Source organism: Schistocerca americana, chromosome X (genome assembly GCF_021461395.2).
Source record: "Schistocerca americana isolate TAMUIC-IGC-003095 chromosome X, iqSchAmer2.1, whole genome shotgun sequence".
Taxonomy (NCBI): domain Eukaryota; kingdom Metazoa; phylum Arthropoda; class Insecta; order Orthoptera; family Acrididae; genus Schistocerca; species Schistocerca americana.
The window spans coordinates 215,986,665-216,014,167 of record NC_060130.1 but is presented as its reverse complement, the minus strand read 5'-3'; the positions used below and the strand labels follow the sequence as shown (position 1 = coordinate 216,014,167).

Here is a 27,503-nt window from a genome sequence, read left to right as displayed (position 1 = left end):
TTCCCAATGATGTGGGCCTCAACCTCATATTAAGCTTTTCAGTGTGGTTTTCAGGATGTAAATTTTCTTGGAGTACCAGTACTGTATTATCTCATGTTTGGATCTTTATTATGGCATAATTCCGTACGTGCTAGAAGATGGAATCGCGCACTTGAAATGCAGTGAACAGTTGAAACTAGCCAATGGAGTGGAATTAAACACTGTGTGTCAAATAAATTTACTGCCTCAGCAGGAAAGCTTAATAAAAGCCAAATTTCTTTAGAAAACCGACAAAAATAACTACACTGTTCTGCAAGGTGATTAATGCTTGACTGTCAGAAAGGTGGAAATAAAATAAATTCTGAAACTAGTAACACATTTTAGCCTACCATAATTATGTGAATGTATTTTAATTCACTTGATAGCTCCCAACCACAGAAATCCGTCTTGTTTTCATTTGACGTGAGAGCAGTAAACGAAGACGAAACACAAAAATCACTAAACGTAAACACGTGTCACGTGGAGACCCTCCACTATAGCTCAGACTGCTCTGCACACATATATATAAAAAAAAAATAAAAATAAAAATAAAAAAAAAAAAATTCCAGAAAGTTCATTTTGTAGCGCACATATTTCTGAAGAGTCTGATACCTAAAACATATATCTGAGAGGAAATGTAAGAGATGTTATTTGGTCTTAAGTGTGGCGAAGTGCAGTGCCACGCCTCTTCAAACAACATTCTTATACCACACATCACTGTATTTCGCTCTGTGTAATTCAAAGGTGTATATTTTGTAACGGATCCCATCGAACTATTTCAGGACTGTGGAAATTAAAATTCCTGTAGTGTCTCTCCTTCTCCCAGTCAGCCGGTTTGACATTCTGCCCCTCTTATTTTTAAAAAACACGCAATTAATACTGGATGGGATTATTTGTAACCAGGAGAACAAGAACTCTTCACAAAATCAGGACTCTTTATTATCTATTAGCTAATAACTTGCTCTTCTGTGTGACATAAAATTAAATATAGGATACCTAAAACCAGTAAAGACAAGAGACATGCAAGACAGTACACATTTCTTCAATCCTTAGGTCCTAGTGGTTTTTCTCTCTGATCTTGCTACAGCTTTACATGGTGTGCTTTCCTTTCTGCAAAAGAGCTATTACCTCATCAAAGTTTGTCAAACATTTTGCTGCATGATAAATCGAAATGTCGTCTAATACTGAAAAAGCTGTTAATACAAATAGTACCCAAGAATGGTGTGGTTTCTCAATCTAACTACATCTATTTTGTCACTGTTTCGTGGATAAAACGAAATAGGCCATTCCAATACTGCAGCAATTTTAACACACACCAAATAAGTAAGACTGTTTTGGCAATAACGATCATTTTTATATTACAGCAATATAATTCACGAAGTAGCAACACAAAATATCTATTTTCCTACTACAATCAAAAAGCTTTATGTTAGGAACTAGTTTCAAATTTCATTCATATGCTCCAGTTTCATGCACGAGAATAAAATTTTTGTATGAATTTGGAATCGTCATATTCTTCCATAATTTGTGTGATGTCCCCATTTCTTCTCCTTCCTCGTACTAACAAACAATCTTGTCATCACTAACTCTAACTATTCCTACTACTGTCAAAACTCATTCTCCGTTTAACTTTACTAACCCTGCCACAATCACTGGTTTAGTTATCCAGCGATTATTCTCCGGTTAGGTGTTAGTATTTGTTCGTACAATGCATTTTCCGCACTACTCCCAGAATGGAACTTAAGCAGCTGCTAGCTCGTGACTACAACTGGCCCTGTCTAATGTAGCGATGTGGCCAAAAATTTTCCGTCAAAATTCACTTTCTTGGATACACCGAGAAGATAATACATAATCTTTCTTACCTGTTATTCCTGTTAGTCATTTATTTCAACTCTGGTAATCTGAATCTATGGATTTCGCTAGTAATCATAACAACGCTGAACATTTGCAAACCAAATCAACCACATAAACAAGCAGCAGTTGGCATTCACCGGTTCGGCTTTATTCCGCTCAGCTCGTATAGCCCCGTCCCGTTTTGTCTGGAGGAAAGTTCATGTCTAGATGTGATGAGGATTCCCCTGGCAGAGATATCACGTACACTATGCACGCATTCAAAAATCAACTTAGAATGTGTTCAAAAATGTCCAAAAACCAGCAGAGGTGCATTTCAAAATCATATGAACAATCGACAGACCGACGTGCGCTGGATGCTAGGTGCTTTGTAAAAGAAGGTTTTTTCCCCTCAAGAATATGAATCTGCCCTCTCCCCCCGCAATTGTTGCCCGGTTCAGATACTACTGTTCGCCGCCCCCCCCCCCCCCCTCCACTAGATCCAGGACTACTGCGCACGCGTGAATGTGGCAGCTTGGGCGCGCCAGTAAAATTTTTCCAGGTACCCCATGTGGCTGGTTGCTGCTACTGCTGCTTGCACAGCCAACAGCCACATTTCTGTAGCCAGATGCAGGAGAAGGTATTACTCATACGCGTGTGCATGAGCCCGCTCGTAACTGCTTAAATGAATCTAATTTAAACAGTTGTGACGTCACACTCATCGGAGGCAATTCGTTGTTATGAAGCATTGCATAGTCTTCCTACAGCCTGTAACTCATTTTGCTGTTGACAGACGCTTGTACATACACTGTGTTATTTTATATGGCACATTTCCTTTGCAATTTAAGTTTTATTTTCATTTTTTCCTCTCGTTCATGTTTTAATGCTGCAGTATTATTCTGGAGTAGCGGGATACAGTAATATCCTTTGTTAGAGTATCGGTTCTTACCAGTCAAAGTTACACAAATTTAACTGGAAACTAAAACAACGAAAAATTTCCAGAATTCTAAAAAATTCCCTGGTTTTTCCTGGTTTTCTCCCGGATGAACAAATTCCCGGGTTTTTCCCGGATCTCCCGGGTCGTATACACCATGTCTTACAGATTGTGGAAAACAGCAACAGTATAGAAGATGCCAACATAAAATATGTTTAAGATCAGGTCAACTGCTTTTGGAATGGCAAGGGAGTGACAGATTGTCTGTCAATGCCAGTGTCACCTTCTGACATGAAGAACCACTTTCAGGATTAAAAATTTGTGAAAAGTAGACTCTATAAATGACAACCGATGAATTGTGCATTACCAAATGTGCTCCACATCATTGCCCTGGAAGAAGATGGCAAGCAGATATTTTGCCTGCTTAAAGGCAAAATTCATGGAAATCTCTGGAAATTTAATTACTGTGTAATTCTTCCTTTGAATCAAACTGATACGAAATGAAACCTTGTGCTTGCAGTTTAGTATGGAATCGAAGTGACAACTGATGCAATAGCACTCAATGTCCTCCTCAAAAACCACAAAGAAAGGAAAAGGAAGATAATAGATTGCAATGTACCGTTCATTGTAATTAGAGAGACAGAACACAAGCACAGATATGATCAAAATGAGGAAGGAAATAGGACAAGCTTTTCTGTAACGAACAATCCCAGCAAATGCTATATCTATTTCAGAGGGGGAGAGGGAGGGACTATGACAACCCTAAATGTGGATGGCTCGATGTCGATTTGAATTCTGGTCCTTCTGAATATGAATCCAGTGTGCTAACTACAGTGTTCCCTGGTGCAGGGTGGAGTGGCTACGAGCCAGCACGGTGCAAACAGGCGACGGAGGCGAGGTGGGAGCCCGAGAGGTTCCACGGAAAGGCAGCTGCAAATCTAACAAGTTCTTACATTGAGGCATCTCAGCTGCTCGATAGACTATCAGTGGCCAGCTGGCCACTGAATTCCACTGTGCTGGCTGCTCACATTCCACACAATACTGATGCGGCTTTTGCCCCGAGCGTTTGCAGCATGTTCTTGACGATGCTGTGTGGCCCCGGCTGACACCCAGCTGAGTCACAGTAGGGGATGCCTACCATGTGAAGATGCCTAGTGTGGATACCTGCTGCACTCTGAGCAGTGGTCAGCCATGCTACTGGAGATGACCTGGTGTAGTCCACTGCAAATTGGGACTAATTGTGGGGAGGGACTTAGTGTATAGAGCTGTTGTTCATCTGTGGCCTCAAACCAGTGACTTTTTATTGGCAGGTCCACGTGGTATCCTCATTTGGCAAAACCCTGTCGCCCCAATTCGGCTGCAAGACTAAGAATAAATCCATTACAAAAATTACTTGTACTTATTGTCAATAGCAGTGCACCATTCATTCATGCATATGCAGCACTATCAGTCACGTATCCAAAAAATCCACTGCCACTGTCAGTTTGGACAACTGCCTTGCCCTTTGCTGCATTAGTATATGCAGTCCTGCTGAGTTCACTGTTTCAACAAGCTGACCTACATCAAAACACTGCACTGGCCTTGTTGAATTATTACAGTGACAAAATCCCGTGCTCGCCTGCTTTCATAGCTGTGGCAATGCACTGCTCAGATTTACTCTAATATGGCCATACATGAGAGTTGAGATAAACATGGGTATTTTTTAAAAAAAAAAAAAAAATCCAACCCAGTGGGTCAAATTTAGTTTTTGTGGGTTTTATTGTTTTGTCTATTTTTCACATTGACGATAGTTCAATTAAAATTCCTATTATTAACTTATTCAAAATGTAACCCATTCTTACAATTACTTTATTAGGCCCCTTTTCTTGCCCTGCTAGCACTGCATCCATTGAGAGGATCTTCTCCACCTACTGGCTTGTTTGGTCAAAATTAAGAAACAATTTAGGAGAGAAAGGACCTGAGAAATTAGTGAAGATCTAAAAAATTTCTGCATGCTTCAAAAAGAATGTACTTTACATTCATTATTAAAGTTTTTTTCTGGTAGTGTAAATGTTACTTATCTGTGTGTCTTATATTGCAAGAAAAGTTAAATACAATATTAATTAAAAAATTCTTCCGATATTAAATAGTTGCCTTTACTACATACGAAGGCTTTTTTGAATTTGAGTAAGGCTAACTATATTGTGTTCTACTACTTTACAAGCGCCCGCCCCCCCTCACACACACACACACACACACACACACACACACACACACACACACGAACAAGACACACCATTTTCATATCACACTACTTGTTTGTACAAATTACAAATAAATTTTATACCCAAAACAACTAGCAAGTTGCTGACGTGTTAGATACTGCATCAAATCTTTCTTACTAAGCTGCTTGTTGCTATTTGCTTAGAAGTCTTCTTTTTGCACTTGTTTTCACTTCTGGCAATTAAAACCTTCATGGCTTGTCCCAATGCTTCCTTTTCTCTTAATCCTAAATTTACACCTACTCTGCATTCACACTACAAAGTTATACTCTCACTCTCTCTTATGCTCTATGGATCTAGTCTACTAAAACCTGGAGTATTGGTGGTTTATGCTCATGACTGGCTCTCCACCTCAAAAGAATAAAAGCTACACGCACCAGAGTCAGAGCCACTGTGGCACTTGGTACTGCAGCACTCACAATCATTGTCATATGTCGTCATCCTTCTCTGAAATGCTCTACGTGTTGCATTAAGTGCTTGGCTGAAATGACCCCTTCCTGCACAGCAATAAATCATTCCAGGGAATGGATTAGGTCAGGTTCTAGAGTTTGATTAACAAATTTTACATTCTGCATTGGTAACAACTCTAAAGGCACATGCGGCAGTTACAACTTTGTCCGTGAGATGTTCAATTGCACAATTCTTGTAATTGTGGCTAGTAGATGGAAGGTTCACCCTCTTATGTCGCATGTAGTAACATCTACTAATAACCTACTTACCTTTTTAAAGTTCAATCCATCTGGCCTCCATGAGCTTCCCCTGACTTCTATGTATTCCAAAGGCTCGATACGTGCTCACAAATTGTTATTCAGTGTGTTTTTCTGTCAATGGGTGACCGACGATATGGTGTGCCTGTGTCTTCCGCACTGAGGAAACTTTATAATCTTCTCACACCATGATGAGCTGCTATGCAATTACAAGAGGTGGTTTGCTAGTCTCAGAGCATACAGTGGAGCTGATCATAAAAGGTTTGGTGGCTAACACTATTTCCGCATGATTGACTGCTTCACAGGTTTTCATCTAGAATGACTGAGCATACTGACACATCACACAACCATAATCAACTTGAGACCAGGCAAAACGCACTATAAAAAAAAAAAAAAGAGCTCTTAAGTTCTGCCTACTTCCCATATTCTGTGACCAACATATCTAAAAATACTGAGTGCTTCCAGAGTTCACTCATTTTGCTTTCTTACATACAGCAGCACAGCTTGCGACAGACTAATCGGAGCTGAAAATCTTGACAATTGAACTGAAGCAGCTAAGACATATGAACTAATATTCTCATTTATTTGCCTTGCACTTGCTGCTGGTATACACTAGACAGCAATACTCATGGTAAATAAAAGAATAAGTGAAGATTAGGGTCTTATAGCCCACCAATGACAAGGAAGTGAGAGTACGAGCTCAGTGTATGCAGGTATCGGGAACGAAATTGCCCACATTCTTTTCAAGGGAACCGTTCTGGCATTTGCCTACATTTATTTGGAGAAATCACATAAGTTTAAATTTCACACTGTGTCCCGGATGGTTCAGTGGTTACTGCACCTGTCTAGTATGCAGGAGAGCCCAGATTTGAGTCTCGGTCCAGTACACATTTTCGCTCATCGCCACTGATTCCACTTAACGTCCTGCAGCAGCTGACAGCAGTTATCCCCCTTCAATTTATATATAATTTTTCATAGCTGCAGATTCTGCACCGTGGTGTCTGTTCTTTTAGGCAAACATTATGCATTCACATATTTTGAGAATTTACACACACACACACACACACACACACACACACACACACACAGTGTTTCCTAACAGGAAACATAGGTAAGTGAAAAGAACTGGAGAATAATGTAAAATCATCATCATCACCACCACCACCTTGCATCTGTGACATACAATGAAGAGCCAAAGAAACTAGTACACTTGCCTAATATCGTGTGGAATGTGTGGTTCATCCATAAAGGAGACCAAGTATAGAATACTAGTACAACCCATTCTTGAGTACTGCTCGAGTGTTTGGGATCCCCACCAGGTCGCATAAAAGGAAGCATTGAAGCAATTCACAGGCAGGCTGCTTGGTTTGTTACCAGTAGGTTCGATCAACAAATGATTATTACTGAGGTGCTTCGTGAACTGAAATGGAAATCCTTGGAGGGAAGACCATATTCTTTTTGTGAAATACTATTGAGAAAAGTCAATGAATCAGCATTTGCTGCTGACTGAAGAATGATTCTACTGCCATCAATGTAGTGCATTTTGCTTAAGGACCATGACAATAAGATAAGAGATATTACAGTTCATATGGAGGCACGTAGACAGTTGCTTTTTCCCTTGCTCTATTTGCAAGTGGACAGGAAAGGAAATGATTAGTGTTGGTACAAGGTACCTTCTGTCATGCACCGTAAGATGGCTTGCCGAGTACGTATGTAGACATAGAGCTTGAAAATTCACCTGAAAGTATGATGCTATGGTCATAGCCTTGAATCACTGACACAGAAGAGCAATACAGTATAATAAAATTAAAAAAAAAATAAGAAATAGAACATGAGCATTATCACAAGAAGAAACACCTGACTCAGAATTGTTACACAGTGCAAAAGGGAATGGTAAAAGGGAGGGTTGAGGGCATGGAAGGGTATGAGGGATTGGGGAAGGGATGGAGAAAGGGTAATGTTGTAAAATGGTAGTAACTCTACCAGATGACTCACCTTGTTTATGTCTCTGCAATCGATACCTGCTTGGCTCAGTGCTGCATCTATGGGGGCAGTGCACATTTTCACAGCTGCACTAATTAACTCTTCAAATCGTGCTCTTGTAACATTGTAGCTAAAGTCTGTTCCTTCACACAAAGACTCAATAAAACAATCAGCTGTACTCATTGTGGACAAAATGTGTTTGCTCTGCTCTGCAGCGTTGTACAATTTAGCCATAGCACATCGACTATCATTTGGATCCAGCTTCCATTTTCTGCAATAAGAAGAAAGTATTATGTTTAAATGGCCCACACATATTGAATAATGGTATCACTAGTCAGTCTTCCTTCTTTTATTAAAAAATTGGAAAGCGAACAGTTAAGGTTGTTATAGTAGTTTTTCACCACAACTGCTCAGTTTTTGATGTGTTCCAATAAGAAACTCTATAGTAGAATTAAAGGAACTGATAATTACATATCAAAAAGATAGATTACTACTCACCACTTATGGGAGGTGCTTGGTGGCAAACAGGCACACTGAAAGAAGACTGTTTGACATTGTAAGCTAAAATACTAAGTCCTTTGTCAGATGTAGACAATCTGTCTCTCTCTCTCTCTCTCTCTCTCTCTCCCCTCCCCGCCCCCCCTCCATCTACACACTATGGCCCAATGTCTCCACTGTTTAAAAATACACACATTTAGACTGTATCTCTTAATACATGGTGTCTTGCATTTATTGTAGCACCACAAAAGGCAGAGATGACAAAAAGGGGAAAAAAAAAAAAAATGAAATGGAAAAACTTAATTGTGTGCTGATTCACAGCCACCATAAGAGGCTCATACCAATTGATAAGACCCAATGATTTAACAGGATATTTAAGGTACCTAGATTAAAAGACAGCCAAGTCCATTTCTTTTGAACATGGACTTCCAAGCAGCATTAAAGCTTCCATAAAATGTGTACACGTTAAGTAAAACGCAATAATATCCTTCAAAATCAATGACGAGTCTATTCAAAAATAACGCCAAAATTGCATTTCAATGCAAAACACCCAGCTTCAGAGACGATCGCTTCAAAAACTAGCCAACTGACTATAAAGTTCTTACAAGTCCGTTATATAGGAAACCATGTTCATATAAGCAGACACCTGACTGCACATGAGCATGGAAGACAGTGTTGTTCGGAAGTGGATTTTCTTTAGTTTTGAGTCTAAATATCCTGATATCTGTGACCTGATTTTATATAGGTTACAAACAAATATTCTGTTATGGAATATCATTCATATAAGTGATAAAAACATTCTCTTCCCTGGAAAAGGGAGGTGGGGGGGGGGGGGCAGGCGATAGTGTATAGAACACTTGTGAGACCCATTATTGAGTACTGCTAGAGTGTTTGGGATCCACATCAGGATGGATTAAAGGAAGACATCAAAGCAATTCAAAAGCGTGTCAGTAGATTTGTTACTAGTAGGTTCAATCAACAAGAAAGTATTGCAGAGATACTTCGTGAACCCACATGGTAATCCCCGGAGGAAAGCTGGCATTCTTTTCCCGAAACACTACTGAGAGAACTTAGAGAATCAGCATCTGCAGCCAACTGCAGAACAATTCTACTGCCACCAACATAGCATCACATATGGACTGCACAGACAATGTAAAAGAAATTAGGACTCGTATGGTAGCATATGAACAGTCATTTTCCCCTCACTCTGTTCGCAAGTGGAACAGGAAAGAAAATGACTAACATTCGTACAAGTTACCCTCTGTCAGGCACCATTAGGTGGCCTGCAGAGTATGTATGTAGATGCAGAACAGAGGAGGTTGCAAGGTATTATGTTATTTCTTTCTCAGTACAGGAAATTTTAATGACCAACATAATTTTTTTAATTTTCGTTTCTTCTAAAAATACCACGCAATGCCTGCTCCTAGCAGCTGACTATCTGAGCAATTTAGACAGAAGTCTGGCACTGAACATAATGTCCTGGCTTTGAAGGTGTCTTTCCTGTGGTGCTACCACACCATTGGCATTTGTAGCACCACATTAGATTGGGTACCTAAAGTTTTACTTTTAGTATAATAAATAAAACCTTGATGAGTTCTAGGATAGCCAACTGAATGTTACGGTGAAGGCAACAGTTCTCTACAGTTCACCATTCACTTACATCATCAAATTCCTCTCTTCTGTTATGCTTCCGATTCCCCACTACTTTTTCAGTTCAGCAGTGTCAATGTCCATGACGTCCCTACAACTTACAAGGCCTTATGGTAGCTGAGGGTATCGTGTTTTTCTACTCCACAACAAAGACATTCTGACAAGATTGTGCCTTTCAACAATGATCAAAGTTCAATTTCCTGGTGCAGTTCCAGAGGGTTTTGGTGACTGCTAATGACCCACCCATAACGTGGAGATATTTCTTTCGTCTTAGTTGGGATCCACATGCATTCCCACAAACAGCTTGGGTTCTGTACAGTCCACCCAGATAGAGAGCACTGACTGCCTATGTAGGTGTTATAAAACTATGGTGTGGCAGGTTCACCTAAGGTTACCACTAACGACCATTTCGCCTCAATGGTCATCCATCCCATCAGCACACATCTATGAGGTCTTTTCTTCTTCTTCTTCTTCTTTTTTTTTTTTTAAGAGAGAGGGAGGACATCATGTTTCAATTGTCATAGCCATGTAGTGTACCAATTAAGTAAACCTGGCACAAATAATGCTGGGCAAGCCAGTAATCAACAGACTGCACAAAGAGTGGCCTAGTTGGTTGGTTTAAAAGAGTGAGGAAGGGACCAAACTATGAGGTCATCGGTCCACTGTTCCAAAGGAAACAATGCCACAATGCTGAGAGTAAGACAATGAGACAAGACCAAACAGAATGAAAGGAAAAATGACAACGACTGAAGGTCAACACACTTAAGTGGACAAAAGGGGACAAGAAAACCACAAAGACGCAAAAAACAGGTAGAAGATCTTAAATCAAAAAAGCACGTTACCATGGCTGGCTGACAATGAGGATAAAAAGGAAAAGCCAGCCACTCTGCAACACATTAAAACCCCCACCCTGAAAGCACGAGGGTGGAGGACACACAGGGATGAAGGACATGTGCTAAAACTTGGAGAAAATGATAAAACACACCCTCAAGAATAAAATGTAAAACTAAAGCTGCTGTTGAGGCATTATTGCCCAACACTGAAGGTAGGGTGCTGGGAAGGTTAAAAGTCCGCTGCAGAGCGGCGGAAAGTGAGCAGTCCGGCAAGAGATGGACGACTGTCATTCGTGAGCCACAGTGACACTGAGGTGGGTCATCACGAAGGAGGAGGTAACCATGAGACAGCCACGTATGGCCAATGCGGAGCCGACGGAGAAACACAGAGTCCCTGTGAGAGGCACGCACAGAGGTCTTCCACAAATTCGTAGTTTCCTTAAGGGCACGCACAGAAGTCTTCCACACATTCGTAGTTTCCTCAAGGGCACGCAGCTTGCTGTGCGTACTGAGGTTATGCCATTCTGTCTCCCAAAGCCACAAAACCTTGCGGCGTAATACTGAGCTCAGGTCAGTTTCAGAGAAGCCGATCTCCATAAGCGGTTTCTGCATAGCCCGTTTAGCCAACCTGTTGGCAAATTCATTGCCTGGGATTCCTACTTTACCTGGGGTCCAGACAAACACCACTGAATGACTGGACCATTCCAGGGCATAGACGGACTCCTGGATGGTCGCTACCAAAGGATGATGAGGATAGCACTGGTCAGTAGCTTGTAGGCTGCTCAAGGAATCAGTACACAGGATAAATGACTCACTTGGGCACGAGTGGATGTGCTCAAGAGCACGAGATATGGCTGCCAGCTCTGCAGTGAAAACACTGCAGCCATCACGCAAGGAATGCTGCTCTATATGTCCTCCGTGACCATAGGCAAAGCCAACATGACCATTAGCCATCGAGCCATCGGTGTAAACCACTTCGTGGCCCCGGTACGTGATGAGAATCGAAGCTGCAGCCTAGATGTACACGACTGAGGTGTTCGTGAATGAACATCAAGTGTAGGTGGTGAAGGCAACAACTGAAGTTCAGACAGAAGGGTTTGAACACGAACTGCAAGTGTAAGCCCTGACCTGGGCCGCCGATGCAGGAGATGAACCGCCACGGGCAGGAAAAGGAGACCGAAATTCAGATGCGCAAGAGAACTACAAACGTATGCAATGTAACTGGAGAGCAACTGTGCACGCCTAACCTGCAATGGAGGGACTCCGGCCTCCACCAGGACACTATTCACCAGACTCGTCCTACAAGCGTCTGTCACTAGGCAAACGCCACAGTGGTGCACTGGGTCGAGCAAACGCAATGCTGAGGGTGCAGCCGAACCATAAACCAGACTCCCATACTCAAGGCGGGATTGAACAAGGGCTCTGTAGAGCTGCAGCAGCGTACAGCGATCTGCACCCCAATTGGTGTTGCTCAGGCAGCGAAGGGCATTGAGGTGCTGCCAGCATTTCTGCTTAAGGTGACTGAGGTGAGAAAGCCAAGTCAATCGGGTGTCAAAACACAGTTCTAAGAATCGATATGTCTCCACTACAGTGAGTGGATCGACATTAAGGTAAAGTTCTGGTTCCACATGAACAATACGACACCAACAGAAGTGCATTATACACGACTTTGCGGCCAAAAACTGGAAACCATGGGCTAGAGCCCATGACTGCACCTTGTGGATGGCACCCTGTAGGCACCACTCAGCAACACCAATACTGGTGGAACAGTGTGAAATTCAGAAGTCGTCTGCATACAGAGACAGTGGGACGGATGGCCCTACAGCTGCTGCTACACCATTAATGGCAACTAAAAATAGAGATACACTCAATACGGAGCCCTGCGGGACCCCTCTCTCCTGGAAATGGGGCGAACTATGGGAGGCATCAACCTGGACACGGAAAGTATGAAGTGACAGGAAATTTTGGATAAAAAAAACAGGAGTGGGCCTCTGAGACCACACTTGTATAATGTGGCAAGGATATGATGTTGCCAGGTGGTGTCATATGCTTTTTGTAAATCAAACAAGACGGCACCTAGGTGTTGGCATCTGGAAAAGGCTGTTCGGATGGCAGACTCTTGGGACACAAGATTATCAGTGTTAGAGCAACCCTGGCGGAAGCCGCCCTGGCATGGAGTCAGTAGACCACGTGACTCCAGGAGCCAACACAGCCACAGACACACCATACACTCCAGGAGCTTACAAAGAACATTGGTGAGGCTGATGGTCCGATAGCTATCCACTTCAAGCGGGTTTTTACCGAGTTTAAGCATCGGAATGATGGTGCTCTCCCACCACTGGGATGGAAAGACGAGACGCACCAGATCCGATTGAAGATGACAAGCAGATGTCACTTGTAGTCACATGAGAGATGTTCAATCATCTGACCATGGATCTGATCTGGCTCAGGAGCTGTGTCAGGGCAATGTGCAAGGGCACTGAGGAGCTCCCACTATGTAAATGGGGCATTATAGGATTCACTGTGGGGTGTAGCGAACGAGAGGGCTTTCCTTTCCATCCACCGTTTAAGGGTGCAAAAGGGGGGGGGGGGGGGGGGGGTTCGATTGCCGAAGCAGAGCCTCAAGCATAGTGCTCAGCAATCGCGTTAGCGCCGGTTGACAACACACCATTGATGTTAATGCCAGGGACACCTGTTGGGATCTGGTACAAAAAAGACGTCTGATCTTCGTCCAGACTTGGGAAAGTGACGTACAGCATCCAATGGATGAGACTTATCTCTCCCAACACTCCTCCATCCGTAATTTGATAATCTGGCGAACGCCGACAAGGAGCCGCTTAAAGGCTATGAGGTGATCCAGGGAAGGGTGCCACTTATGCTGCTGTAGAGCTCGCTGATGCTCCTTAATTGCCTCAGTGACTTCTGTCAACCACCAAGGGGGCATCTAAAAGAGCGAGGGATTGCATTTTCCTCTCCATTAACGACTGTTGTAGTCACCTGCTCAACCATCACACCCATGTTACCCTGAGGGGGAGAGTCAATGGTGCCCACAGAGGTTAAAGTTTCCCAGTCCACCTTGTTTAAAAACCCATCCGGATAAGTGACCGTTGGCCTGATGCCAGGGCAGTGACAGGAAGATGGGGAAGTGGTCACAACTGCACAGGTCGTCATGTGCTCTCCAGTGGATAGATGGGAGACGTCCTGGGCTGCAAATGGATAAATCAATGGCTGAGTATCTACCATGAGCCACAATAAAATGTGTGGTGGCCCCAGTATTTACGAGGAAGAGGTCGAACTCAGACAGTAAAGCTTCGACATCACTGCCTTGGCCACTAAGCACGGTGCCACCCCACAAGGGGTTATGGGTGTTAAAATATCCAAAAAGTAGGAAAGGTTTAGGGAGTTGATTAATCAGTGCAGCTAATACATTCAGGGGTATTGCACCATCTGGAGGAAGATATACATTGCAGACAGTTATTTCCTGTGTCGCCCTTATGCTGACGGCCACTGCTTAAAGAGGGGTTTGAAGGGGCACTGTTGCACTACAGACTGAGTTCAGGACATAAATGCGAACTCCAGCTGACACACTATTATAGTTGCTACGGTTCCTGTAATATCCCTTATAGCCATGGAGGGATGGGGTCCGCACTGCCGGGAACCAGGTTTCCTGGAGTGCAATGCAGATAGCAGGTGTCAAGCTTAACAGTTGCTGTAGCTCAGCCAGGTGGTGGAAAAAGTCACCGTGATTCCACTGAAGGATGACATCATGAGACTGGGAAATCAGTACCCAGAACAATCACCTCTGGCCGTTGTAACGGCCTTGATATGCCTGGGCATTAAGTCAAACAGAGCTTGGATGGTATGTACAGGTACAGCTGCCAATGCAGCTTCAACACAATACCACAGTTCATCAAGAGTAGTGACTGGTGTATTGTGACGAGCCAGTTGCTTGGCCACCATTGACCAGACGTTTTCAATTGATGAGAGATCTGGAGAATGTGCTGGCCAGGGCAGCAGTCAAACATTTTCTGTATCCAGAAAGGCCTGTACAGAACCTGCAACATGCGGTTGTGCATTATCCTGCTGAAATGTGGGGTTTTGCAGGGATCGAATGAAGGGTAGAGCCACGGGTCGTAACACATCTGATATGTAACGTCCACTGTTCAAAGTGCCGTCAATGCGAACAAGGTGCGACCGAGACGTGTAACCAATGGCAGCCCATACCATCACCCCGGATGATACGCCAGTATGGCGATGACGAATACACGCTTCCAATGTGCTTTCAGCGTGATGTCGCCAAACACGGATGCGACCATCATGATGCTGTAAACAGAACCTGAATTCATCGGATAAAATGATGTTTTGCGATTCGTGCACCAAGGTTTGTCGTTGAGTACACATTCGCAGGCGCTCCAGTCTGTGATGCAGCGTCAAGGGTAACCGCAGTCATGGTCTCCGAGCTGATAGTCCATGCTGCTGCAAACGTCATCGAACTGTTCATGCAGATGGTTGTTGTCTTGCAAACGTCCCCATCCGTTGACTCAGGGATCGAGACATGGCTGCATGATCCGTTACTGCCATGCAGATAAGATGCCTGTCTTCTCGATTGCTAGTGATACGAGGCCACTGGGATCCAGAACGGCGTTCCGTATTACACTCCTGAACCCACCGATTCCATATTCTGCTAACAGTCATTGGATCTCGACCAACGCGAGCAGCAATGTAGTAATACGATAAACTGCAAGCGCGATAGGCTACAATCCGACCTTTATCAAAGTCGGAAAAGTGATGGTACGCATTTCTCCTCCTTACACGAGGCATCACAACAACGTTTCACCAGGCAACGCCGGTCTACTGCTGTTTGTGTATGAGAAATTGGCTGGAAACTTTCCTCATGTCAGCATGATGTAGGTGTCACCACCGGCGCCAACCTTGTGTGAATGCTCTGAAAAGCTTATCATTTGCATATCACAGCACCTTCTTCTTCCTGTCAGTTGAATTTCGGGTCTGTAGCACGTCATCTTCGTGGTGTAGCAATTTTTATGGCCAGTAGTGTAGGTCCTCAGCAGATGCGAGCATCTCCACCTCATCCTCAGATGCAGACCTTGTAGGTAGCGGTGGTGTGGGTGCGACCACAATTTCCTTGGTCATAGAGGTCTTCTTTTTGGACTTTTCTCTCTGCTCCTTGGGTGTCTCTGGCTGAGAGGGTTTCACTAATTCAGTCTCCGGGACTCAGGATGATTGTGAAACCCTACAACCAGCTACTTTTGGGCACTTCGGCCACTGGCGGCATCATCTTTCCCACTAGCAGAAAGCTGGGAAGGGAGTGACCCAAGGGATCCCTTCCTGGCGAGAGGAGCCGAAGAAGACTTACACTTCTCCAGCTGAGAAGTGGGGCTGGTGCCCCCGATGGTTGGTGGGGCAGTGCTCCCGAGGTAGGCGATGCGGGAGCAACAGGAGGGAATTGCCCCCCCCACCCCCACCCCCACCATCAAGGGGGCAGGTGTACCCTTCTGGCTCCAAGAGTCGAGTGGAATTCTTGGAACTGATGGAGCTACAACTGTTCTCATAGCGGCAGCATGTGAGGTGGTCATAGCCACAGGATATAGGCGCTCATATTTTCTCTTAGCCTCAGTCCAGGTCAGTTCAGTCCAGGGTCTTGTATTCCATAATTTTCCTCTCTTTCTGTAAAATCCTGCAGTCTGGCGAGCAAGGTGAATGATGCTCACCCCAATTGACACAGATGGGAGGCTGGGCACATGGAGTATTGGGATGTGATGGACATCCATAATCTCAACATGTGACGTTGGAAGTAGAGCGGGAAGACATATGGCCAAACTTCCAGCACTTAAAGCACCGCATCGGGACAGGGATATAGGGCTTTACATCACAGCGGTAGACCACCACCTTGACCTTCTCAGGCAATGTATCACCCTCGAAGGCCAAGATGAAGGCACCGGTGGCAACCTGATTATCCCTCAGACCCCGGAGGACATACCGGATGAAATGTACACCTCGCTGCTCTAAATTGGCGCACAGCTCATCTTCAGACAGTAAAAGAAGGCCTCTGTGGAATATAGTACCCTGCACCATATTTAAGCTCTTATGTGGTGTGATGGTAACAGAAACATCCCCCAACTTTTTACAAGTGAGTAAAGCCCATGACTGGGCAGAGGATGCTATTTTTATCAAGACTGACCCAGAACGCATTTTGTACAAGCGCTTCACCTCCCTAAACTTGTCCTGTAAATGCTCTACAAAAAACCGTGACTTCATCGAAACAAAGGAGTCCCCATCAGCTCTCATATGTACGAGGTACCGGGGTGAATAAGGTTCGCTGCCATCCTTAGCCTGGCATTCCCCATGGTGTGGCCTGGGAGGGGAATGATTTAGGGACAGAATTTCTTGCATTGTACTGAGACGTGGAACTCTTAGAGACTGCTGGTGGCTGATCACTGCCAAGTGATGATGTGGTACGCTTCATTGCGCATCATCTGCCCCGATGCCACCCACTCTGACCAGGGGTCCTCCCCACGGGCGCCACCCAGCCACAGCAAAGGCCACCTGGCACGATGGCCATTGCCGGGAGTCCTGATGCCCCAGGGTGACAGGCATATCCTTGGCATATGTTGGGAGTTAACAGCGCAGGCATCAGCAGAGCCATCCCCGTTTTGTCAGGGGGCTACAACCAACAGGGTACATGGTGGCCCCACCACAACGGACTGGCTGCCATGCTGGATATGAGGTGCAAAGAAGTCCATGGTCATCGTTGGTGCAGAAAGCGACACTGCACAGTGCATGGTGGAAAACACATCCAGGAAGGTTCCTTGCCCAAGAGATGGAGGATGAGCTGGACTGCAATGCAACGGCGAGGAAGTGGGCTAAAGATCTCTATAGACAATGGACAGGATAAACCGTGTAAGGCGCCCTTCCCCAATTGGCTCACTCTCTGGGAAAACTTTGAAAAATGGAGGTCAAACCCTACAGGAGACCACCCCATAGAGGCCGAAACGTATGAGACTCATTTTTGTCACCTCTTAGGACAGACAGGAATACCTCGGGCCTATTGTAATCCCTGGGCCCACAGGGGGGAGTGTGTGTAGTGATCGGCCACATATGGTAGGTCGATTAGAGTGCTAACTATCACTAGTAGCTGTTGTAACGTTCATACTCTAAGCAAAGACACATTTTTATCATAGCAGTTCATCAACACATTTCTTTATTCGTTTGAATTTTGTAAATGATAGAATGACAACGGAATAAGAGAGATAAAAATTGTTAGTGTAAAACTATGTGAAATGGTGTGATTTACATTTAATATTTTAAAAATTACGTTCAAATCCTCTGCTTGTAACTTCTTGTTATGCATATTAGAGTGCACAGGTAAAGGTGGCTGTCAGCAACAAATAAGACAAAGTAGATGAGTGTAGGCTTTCACAGAACACGAACGGGGGAAACTGGAGGACATTCAGATTTGCATGTTCAAGATGATACATGTAAATAAAGTACAGCTATTAAGAAATGGAAAATGAGACTAAAATCATAAAATATGGATTTATGTGAGGATTAATGGTGTGAGTGGTCATGAAAACAAATCTGTTATACAATAGAGAGACTTTCATTGACAAAGAAACCATGTGATCACAAGGTGTGTTAAGATACTACTAAAGTGCACTGCTATAAATTAACATTATATGCAGCAAGACTATTTTCTAATACTCTTAATATGCTCCTTGTTATTATTATGTATAAAACATTAACTCCAGAAGCTTACTCATGCAGAAATAATATATGAAAAGGAAGATTTGTTACATATATTAAGACAGAACACAAGTTCAAAAACATTAAGGCAAGTAGTTTTTGTAGTGATCAGCATACAGAGAAGTGTATCTGTGAATTATATAGATACCCACAAGGAAATTTTAAACTATTTATAAGGAATCTGGATTCCTTACTGTGCTATCTGTCAGGCAGCAGCAAGCAGTTAATGGTCTGTGGTGACTTCAATGCACATTTTCTAAAGGATCCTGATAGGAAAAATAGGGAACTTTATTTGGATCACACAATTTGATTCCAGTAATTAACTTTCCAACACAGATGGATAAAGACTGTAGGACCCTAATTAGTTTTAAAGCTCAAAGCCAGAAAAATACCGTTTACCCAGTAACAAATGCTCTCTCTGAACATGATGCACTGTTTGTTAGGATAAATTACCTAGTGCCTTACAGTATGGATACACTTAAGTGGAAATCAGAATAATTAATGCCTCCACAACAGATGTTTTTAAGAACAGCTTTCAAGAGATAACCCGAGATGAAATTTATGCTGAACCAAATGCTAAATTAAATTTTATCTATTCCATGATAAATTCATTTAATTATTTGAAAATACCTTTCCATATATGCTAATTAGAAAGAATATTAAATGGCCATATGAAAACCATGGATCACTACAGCGATTAAAATATCATCTTCAAGGAAAAGGAAAATGTACCTATTAGCAAGAGCAAGTATTGATCCAGCTGTAGTTGCACACAACAAAACTACTCAAAATTACTAAGAAAAATTATTAAAAATTCAAGAAACCTTCACATCACGTCAGAAATCAGTAATTCTGACAACAGACTTGGGGCTTTATGGAATGCAGTGAAACGAGAGACAGGACAACGAGGCACAGGATATCACCACTACTGAACTGAATGGCAGTGATGTAATGATGAGCCACAGGTAGTAAGTACATTTAATAATTGGTAGAAAGTATAGGGACAAACAGTTAAAGGGGAAAATCACAGCAGTGTGTTGAAACTCTCATAAAATTCAATTATATGAATGTATTACCAACTTCTCCTTCTGAAATTCAGAAAATTATCCATACTCTTGAAAATAAAAGCTCATCTGGTTTAGATAGTGTTTCCAATACAATATTATAAAGTTTTGTTCCAATATAAAAAGCATGGTCTTATCTGAAATATGTGATGTATCAGTAACATAACTCATTTTTCCAAAGAGACTGAAATATTCTGTTGTCAAACCTCTCTTTAAGAAAGGTGATAAAAAGAGATGTCAGTTCAATAACTACCGACCAGCTTCACTGCTGACACCATTTTCCAAAATGTTTGAGAAAGTGATGTATTCTAGAATATTATCTCACCTTAGCAGCACTGATATTGTCAACGAACCACAGTTTGGGTTTCAGAAGAGTTGCTCTACTGAGAATGCCATTTACATATTCCCTTGCCAAATTTTACGAGCACTAAATAATAAAATAGCGCCGTCTGGTATTTTCTGCAACTTATCTAAGGCATCTGATTACGTGAATCGCAGCATTCTCTTAGATAAATTGAAGTTTGGTGGGATTGATGGTATAACCAACCAATCAATGCCATAGCTACACAAAAGACTGCAGAATGTTGTACTTAGTAAGTCTAGCAATATATTCCAGGGATTTAATTTTGCAACTCTTAAAACAGCTTAGTTCAGCTGCATTTGCACTTAGAATCATTGTAAACCTTGGGGAGACAAATCAGTAAGGTGACATATTTTGCATACTTTAATGCAATAATGTCATATGGAATAATGTCCTAGGGTAACTCATCTTTCTTTTGTAAGTCTTCGTTGCTCAAAAATGTGGGGCCAGAATATTATGTAATCTTCACTCATGATCATCTTGAAGACATTTGTTTAACTCTAGCAATACCAACACATTTTTCCCGACAGTTGCCCTAAAAACAAATTTTTAAACTGAAATATTCATTATTTGTTCTTTACTTGCATCAACAACATACTTTTTAAATACATACTAATATGTAAGTAGGGTCCAGAACCTGAAAATATCTTTTACCAAACTCTTAGTAATATCAACGCACTTTCAGTAATGTGGGCTATCAATGAGTGCTACTTTAAGCCCGGCATAAAAATAATTTAAGAAATGGAAATTTCATCAAGATTTTTATTTACAACATACTACTTAAATAGTTACTGATGTGCAAGTATGGACCTAAACCTGAAAATATTTAGTATGACATTCACTGGGAAAGTGACATCTAATCCTAAGATTTAAATTTTTGGGGTAAGTTTAACTGAAAATACAGAATCTGGTAGAAGAATTCATTAAAAATCTATAAATATTTCTTTTTTAATCTTAAAATATAAAGTAACTGACTAAATTACGATATTTTTATAAGGCGGACATTCCACCAGGACATGAGCAAATGTTTGCAAGGGAATGATACTGCCTACGGGTAAATTAAGAGGGATTTGGAAAAAAAGAGAAGCAGCTGTATGAATATCATGAGCTTAGATGGAGAACCAGTACCAAGCAAATGGGGGAAAGCAGAAATGTGGAAGAAATATATAGATGAGCTATACAAGGGAAATTAAGTTGAAGGCAGTATTATAGAAAGGGGAAAAGGAAGTAGATGAAGATGAGATGGGAGCTATGATACTGCAAGAGTAATTTGACCTAGGACCAAAAGATCTATGCCAAAACAAGGCCCCTGAGGTACATTTTTATCAGTAACATCTGCTGATGTCCTTTTGAGAACCAGTCATGACAAAACTACGCACCCTGGTGTGCAAAATATATGAGACAACAGGCAAAATACCTTCAGACTTCAAGAAGAATAACTAATTCCAATTCCAAAGGAAGCAGTTGCTGACAGGTGTGACTATTACCAAAATATCAGTATAGTAATTCACGGTTGCGAAATACTGAAATTATTTACAAAAGGGAAAAACTGGTAGAAGCCAACACCAGGAAAGATTAATAGCAATTATAAGGGTTGAAGGGCATGAAAGGGAAGAAGTGATTGAGAAGGGAAAGAGACAGGGCTCTAGCCTATCCTTGGTGTTATTCAACTGGTACAATGAGCAAGCAGTGAAGGAAACCAAAGAAAAACTTAGAAATAGTGTTTACGGGTAATCATGCACAGGGCTCAAGTTTATGTCACACACTGTCCGTTTTGCTATCAAGATATAATTCCACTGTTTATGCCCTGGTTCCTTCTATCTTTAAATTTATATTTATCAACATTTACTTAGCAAATATTTGGTTACATATCCAGTTATTTTCTGAGATAATATTTCCCATCATTTCAAAATGGTAAGGATCTGTAACAAGAGTTATGCTATCTTGGTTGATTAAATTGCCTTCCCAGTCTCTCATACATGCTTCTCTTTTCTGGGCACAAGCAACCCATTCTAATGAATTTGTTGTACCAGTGCTAAATGGCCTTCCTTGTTGGTGGCTTCTTACCATACTTGGTTCTAAGCATCCATTGAACAGCTGTAGCACACTCGTTTTTGTCAAACTCCAACACACAGAAAACCTGCCACATTTGCGACTAGCCCTGACTATCGGCAAATTACCAAACTACATGGTATACATGGAAAAAAACCTACAGGGTTTCTCTTCAAGACGACATGTATGATATCTGTACAATGTTTGGTTCTTACGCAATAAATAATTGAAAGTATTCCCGGACTTTATGTACACCCTGTATTAAAGCTACACAGTTTTTCTCCATTACATTATAATACATTTCACCATATAAATGCAACCTTGCATGGGTTTGCAATACTAGCATTGGCAACTGCTATAGCCAATTTTCTGATCACATCCTAGTAATTAACAGTAAACCTCAGTGAAGATTCTTTAAAGAATCTAACACTCATGTATGAAACAGTTTCAGACTGTATGATTGCTCTACAAACGAGTTAATGTGTTAAATATATTTGACATTAAACATGTAAGTGAGAAAAGTTTAGAAAAGATTTGAAATTACGTGTAAAGTTAGTTGGAAGTTGCTAAGTGCTCTCATTCTCAAATTCTGGGTGAATATAGCCTGGACAACTTGCACGCCCTGAGTTACGCTGCCTCAAGATACGTACATCATTTCTAACTATAAGACTTATTACTGTGCCCGACTTTTAACATAAGATTTATACCTCTTAACGAGTAAATTATGACAATTTTAATGTTTTAAATTTGGCCAATAATTAAATGAAATACTGAAATTCAAATTTTTGTTGCCCTTGGAAGCCATCAGATAGGCAATCTGTAACTGGAATCATGAACCATATGCCAAACAGTGGGTTAGATGTTTAGTAACACAGTTTACACAACAAACGTAAGTTACTGTTCTTAATATTACTTTGTGGAGTGTAGCCATGTATGGAAGTGAAACGTGGACGATAAATAGTTCAGACAAGAAGAGAATAGAAGCTTTCGAAATGTGGTGCTACAGAAGAATGCTGAAGATTAGATGGGTAGATCACATATCTAAAGAGGAGGTATTGAATAGAATTGGGGAGAAGAGGAGCTTGTGGCACAACTTGACTAAAAGAAGGGATCAATTGGTAGGACATGTTCTGAGAAATCGAGGGATCACCAATTTAGTATTGGAGGGCAGTGTGGAGGGTAAAAATCGTAGAGGGAGACCAAGAGATGAATACACTTAACAGATTCAGAAGGATGTAGGCTGCAGTAGGTACTGGGAGATTAAGAAGCTTGCACAGGATAGAGTAGCATGGAGAGCTGCATCAAACCAGTCTCAGGACTGAAGACCACAACAACAACAACAACAACAACATTACTGTATTTCATACACCACTGGCAGTCTTCTGCAGTGTTTGGAAAAGAATTAACAGTAAAATGTTATATTTTCAAAGGAGACAGGTGCATTTTGCACATATTGTCAAAACGACCAACTACTAGGAGCGGGACAACAATCATCACTACACATAATACAAAGTGTGATAAAAAAAGTAATGGGAATTTTTTTATTTCGTGGGCTTCATACATCTGATCTTCAATTTCTTTCCTTTTTTTCTCTTGTTGATACACATGTTCCTGATCGCATGTTTGGGATTTTCAGCTGTTTTAAATATTTATTTTATTGTTCACAGTCAAAAAGGTTATACGTGTTTTCAGAGTCCCTGGAAAATGTTTTACTTTCGAAAAAGGTGGATCAAAGAATTTACACTAAATTTTAAACAATGGAAACTCCAGGCAGGAATATCCAACATAGGAAAAGATAGACTGCTACTTACTGTTAGTTGCAGACAGGCACAATTAAAAGATGCTTACAAATACGCTTTCAGCAACAGCCTTCATTGCAAAAAGAGACACACACTCCATTCATTCACACAAGCAAGCACACCTCATGAACTACTGACCGCCAACTCTGGCAGCTGGGGTCAGACCTAAGATGCTGGAGTTGGTGGTCATGTGTGCGTGAGGTGTGCTTGCTTGCGTGAATGAATGGTGTGTGTTTCCATTTTTCCAATGAAGGCCATTGCTAAAAAATTGAAAAATTGAAAATTTGAAATACTGACTGTGGCTTTTGGCAACTCTACTATGAGTAAGACAAGAATTTATGAGGGGTATGAACATTCCAAAGAGGGTTGAGAAGACAAAGACAGTAACCGTTCTGGATGCCCTAGCACATCATTACTTATAAAGTGGAAGTAGTAAAGAAAATGGCTCTGGAAAACCACCAAATTACCATCAGAGATGTTGCTGATAATGTCAGCATATCCTTTGGCTCACGCCAAGCTATTTTTATTTTTTTTTTTTTTTTGGGTGTTTTGGGAATTAAACGTGAACCAGCAGCAAAGTTTGCTCCAAAATCGTGGAATTTTGACCAAAAACGTCGCCACCTAGACTTCACTCAGGAATTGCTGAACAAAGTTGACAACAATCCAGAACTTCTAAATAAGATTAAAACAGGTGACAAAACATGGGTATACGGGTATGACACCAACACCAAGGCCCAATCGTCCCAATGGAAACTGCCTGAAGAGCCAGGACTGAAAAAAATTCAACAAATTCGATCACATGCCAAGGTTCTTCTCACTGTTTTCTTCAATGACAATTGGATAGTGCATCAAGAGTTCTTGTCTTATGGTTGTACAGCCAATAAGGAACACTACCTGTAAGTTAAGTGCTGTTTGCGTGAAGCAGTCCTAAAAAAAAAAAAAAAACCTGCCAGAACTGTGGCAAAACTACTCGTGGAAATTGCACCACGATAATGCTCCCGTTCACATCTCAATGCTTGATCATGATTTTTTGGCAAAAGCCAAAAACGTTATGTCGCCTCAGCCACCATACTCACCAAACATGGCCAAATGCAACTTCTTCCTATACCTGAGGTCGATGAGAACAATGAGAGAACGTTGTTTTGCCACCACTGATGAGATAAAAACAGAATCACTGAAGGAGCTGAACATCATAACGAAAAGTGAATTTCAGAAGCACTTCCAAGATTGGAAAAAGTGCTGGCGTAAGTGTATCATATCTGAGGGGGATTACTTTGAAGCGGAAAAGGCTGATGATTATGAATAAACAAAGATTCTTTTAGGAAAATAAAAATTTCGATTACTTTTGGATCACAAATCATACATAGGGTAATTATCAACAATATTACAATAACACAGTGTCAAGAAGAGAGACATCTTGTAATAACAGACCAATTGAACTCACTCGTGAAATATTTCGGCGAAAAAGTTGGCCAGTATCTCTGTGAACTTGTCCCCTCCGAAGTTTGCTTTATACACATGGCCTTTCACTGTGTACATTCCTGCACAGCACAATACAACTGTAACATCCATTGTAGCTCCCCCCAGGCGATAAACGAGGCACATCCTGCAGGAGGTATGTAATCATTACTCACAAATTATTTATAAATACAAATTATATAATTACAAACAATGTTATACTAAACAATGATTACTCAATTTCTGGATTAAAAAAAAACACAAAAAAATTAAACCCAGTAATTATTTACAAGAACTGACTAATTTATATATGGGAGTATACAGGTTTGATTCCACATCCTACCATGCAAATTAAGGATTACACAAAATAACAAGAAGAATACATAAATTTTCTCACATGACATCTGTCCTCTAGGTTCTTGAAAGATGCTGTCACCATTAAAACAACATATTTCATTATAACACAGTTCAAGCAGAAACAATAACACATGCACATATTTCTGTATGTGGTTTCTTTATTTTATCAGATAAAAAGGAAGAAATATAAAAGTTTAACATTTTGTCAACCCAGAACATTAGTAAGAGAACATTAGCTCATCAGGAGATGTGAAGGACATGGCACTGGAATCAAATTATTATTGCATTTCTTTGAAGAGAGAAGAGGAAATCACAGAAAACTTAAATTAAAATGGCCAGGTGGAGATTTGAACCTCACTCATCTTGAAAGTGAGTTCCGATTTTGGTTTGTTATATCAACTCAATTTGAAAAAATTTAAGAGAGTCATTTGATGATTACATTTCAATTATGTACCTTTTTGCAGCTCTCTCTCTCTCTCTCTCTCTCTCTCTCTCTCTCTCTCTCTCTCTCTCTCTCTCTCTCTCTCTCTCTCTCTCAAAGTCTGAAGTATCCATATACCTCACCACCATAAACACACTGAACAATGGATGCCCATACAGGACATGGGGATTTGCACCTAAATTATATTAGTATTTTTTCACACTGCTATGTAGGTTTAAGATCATTATCAAGATCTATAACATCTACCACAGTCTCTGCAAACACACTTTGGTTTACATAGATAACATAACCAAATATCTGCATTTTACAGTTCTGAAAAATTACACCCTGTTACTGAATTTTCCTTAGCATAAAATGCAAAAGAGACAGAGCCTCAGAATGTAGAACAGCTGTACAGCCGGTACTAGACTGTCTGTGATTCTAAACTGTTACTTCCGGAGCCAACTAAACCAAATAACCAGAAATGAAAGAAGTCATCACCAGCCAATGGCACTGCCCGATAACTATGACCTGCTGCCTTTTCAGGGATTGGGATTCTGTTGTATAGGGGTAATTATAAGGAATGTTACTTACAACCAGTGAGGTGCCAGTATTGTAATTTGGCTGGGAATGACTTCCTATGCATGTGAGTGGTGCCAGCTGTGTGCAGCACAAGACGAAGCAATGGCCACAAAGTGCATCAGTGTTCTGAATAACACTGGGCTATTATCCTTCATAAGGAATAGTGTAGTTTGTTCTTGTAACCGTGTCTGTGTGTATTGTGGTTGATGCTTTCATTAGAGTGGTGTGTTAAGAGTTCGCACAAATGCCAAAAACAGAAACAATGACAATCCAGGAAATGGATGAACTCTTGGCAAGGCAGTTTGCCGAGCTAAAGGAGATAAATGAAGCTTTGCAAAGAGAGGGAGACTTTTAATAGCGAGAATGAGCATAAACAAGTGGATGTAGTGGAAGCAAAAGCTTTGGTTAGTTCACCTATCCCTTCTGTGGATCCTGTCACAGCTAATCTAGCAACTCCTTTTTCGGGTAGGGCAACCGAGGATGTCTCAGTGTTCAGTGATGACCTGGAAGCTGCCACTAGGTTGGGCAGTTGGTCAGACAAGACATCCTTGGATGTGTCTAAATTACAGTTGGTTGTGATGCAAGCAGCATACATCAGTACCATCAAGTGCTGGATAAAGCACAGACATTTAAGCAGCTTAAGAAGGCCCACTAACCACGTTATCGCCGAAGCAGAATATCGCAAAGTTTTTTTAGAGAACAGCTTAATGGGTTGTCTCAAAAGTGAAGCGAGTTGGTAGAGGCATTCATAGGCAGAAGTAGGAAAATCAATGCTAACTTGTACGAGCTTACACAGAAAGTAGAAGCAGACAGAATTACTCCACAAGAAGAGGAGAACAGGAATCAGATGTGTTTTTAAGAGGACTTCCAGCAGACATGTCAAGGAGGGCGACAATGGAAAACCCGAAGGATTTTGGTGCCACCATTATGGCTG

The 27,503-nt window shown here is 41.5% G+C and overlaps 1 protein-coding gene across 1 annotated transcript in view; it reads right to left on the bottom strand.

Annotated features, from left to right (window-relative positions):
- The window catches only part of LOC124555534 (heat shock 70 kDa protein 14-like), a 150,019-nt gene that overhangs the window by 26,296 nt on the left and 96,220 nt on the right, over positions 1-27,503 (bottom strand). The window contains exons 6-7 of the mRNA XM_047129489.1: positions 25,196-25,357; positions 7,746-8,004 (exon numbers count right to left, since the gene is read on the bottom strand). Of these exons, the coding sequence (XP_046985445.1) occupies positions 7,746-8,004; positions 25,196-25,357 (421 nt within the window). The remainder of the gene's footprint in view (positions 1-7,745; positions 8,005-25,195; positions 25,358-27,503) is intronic.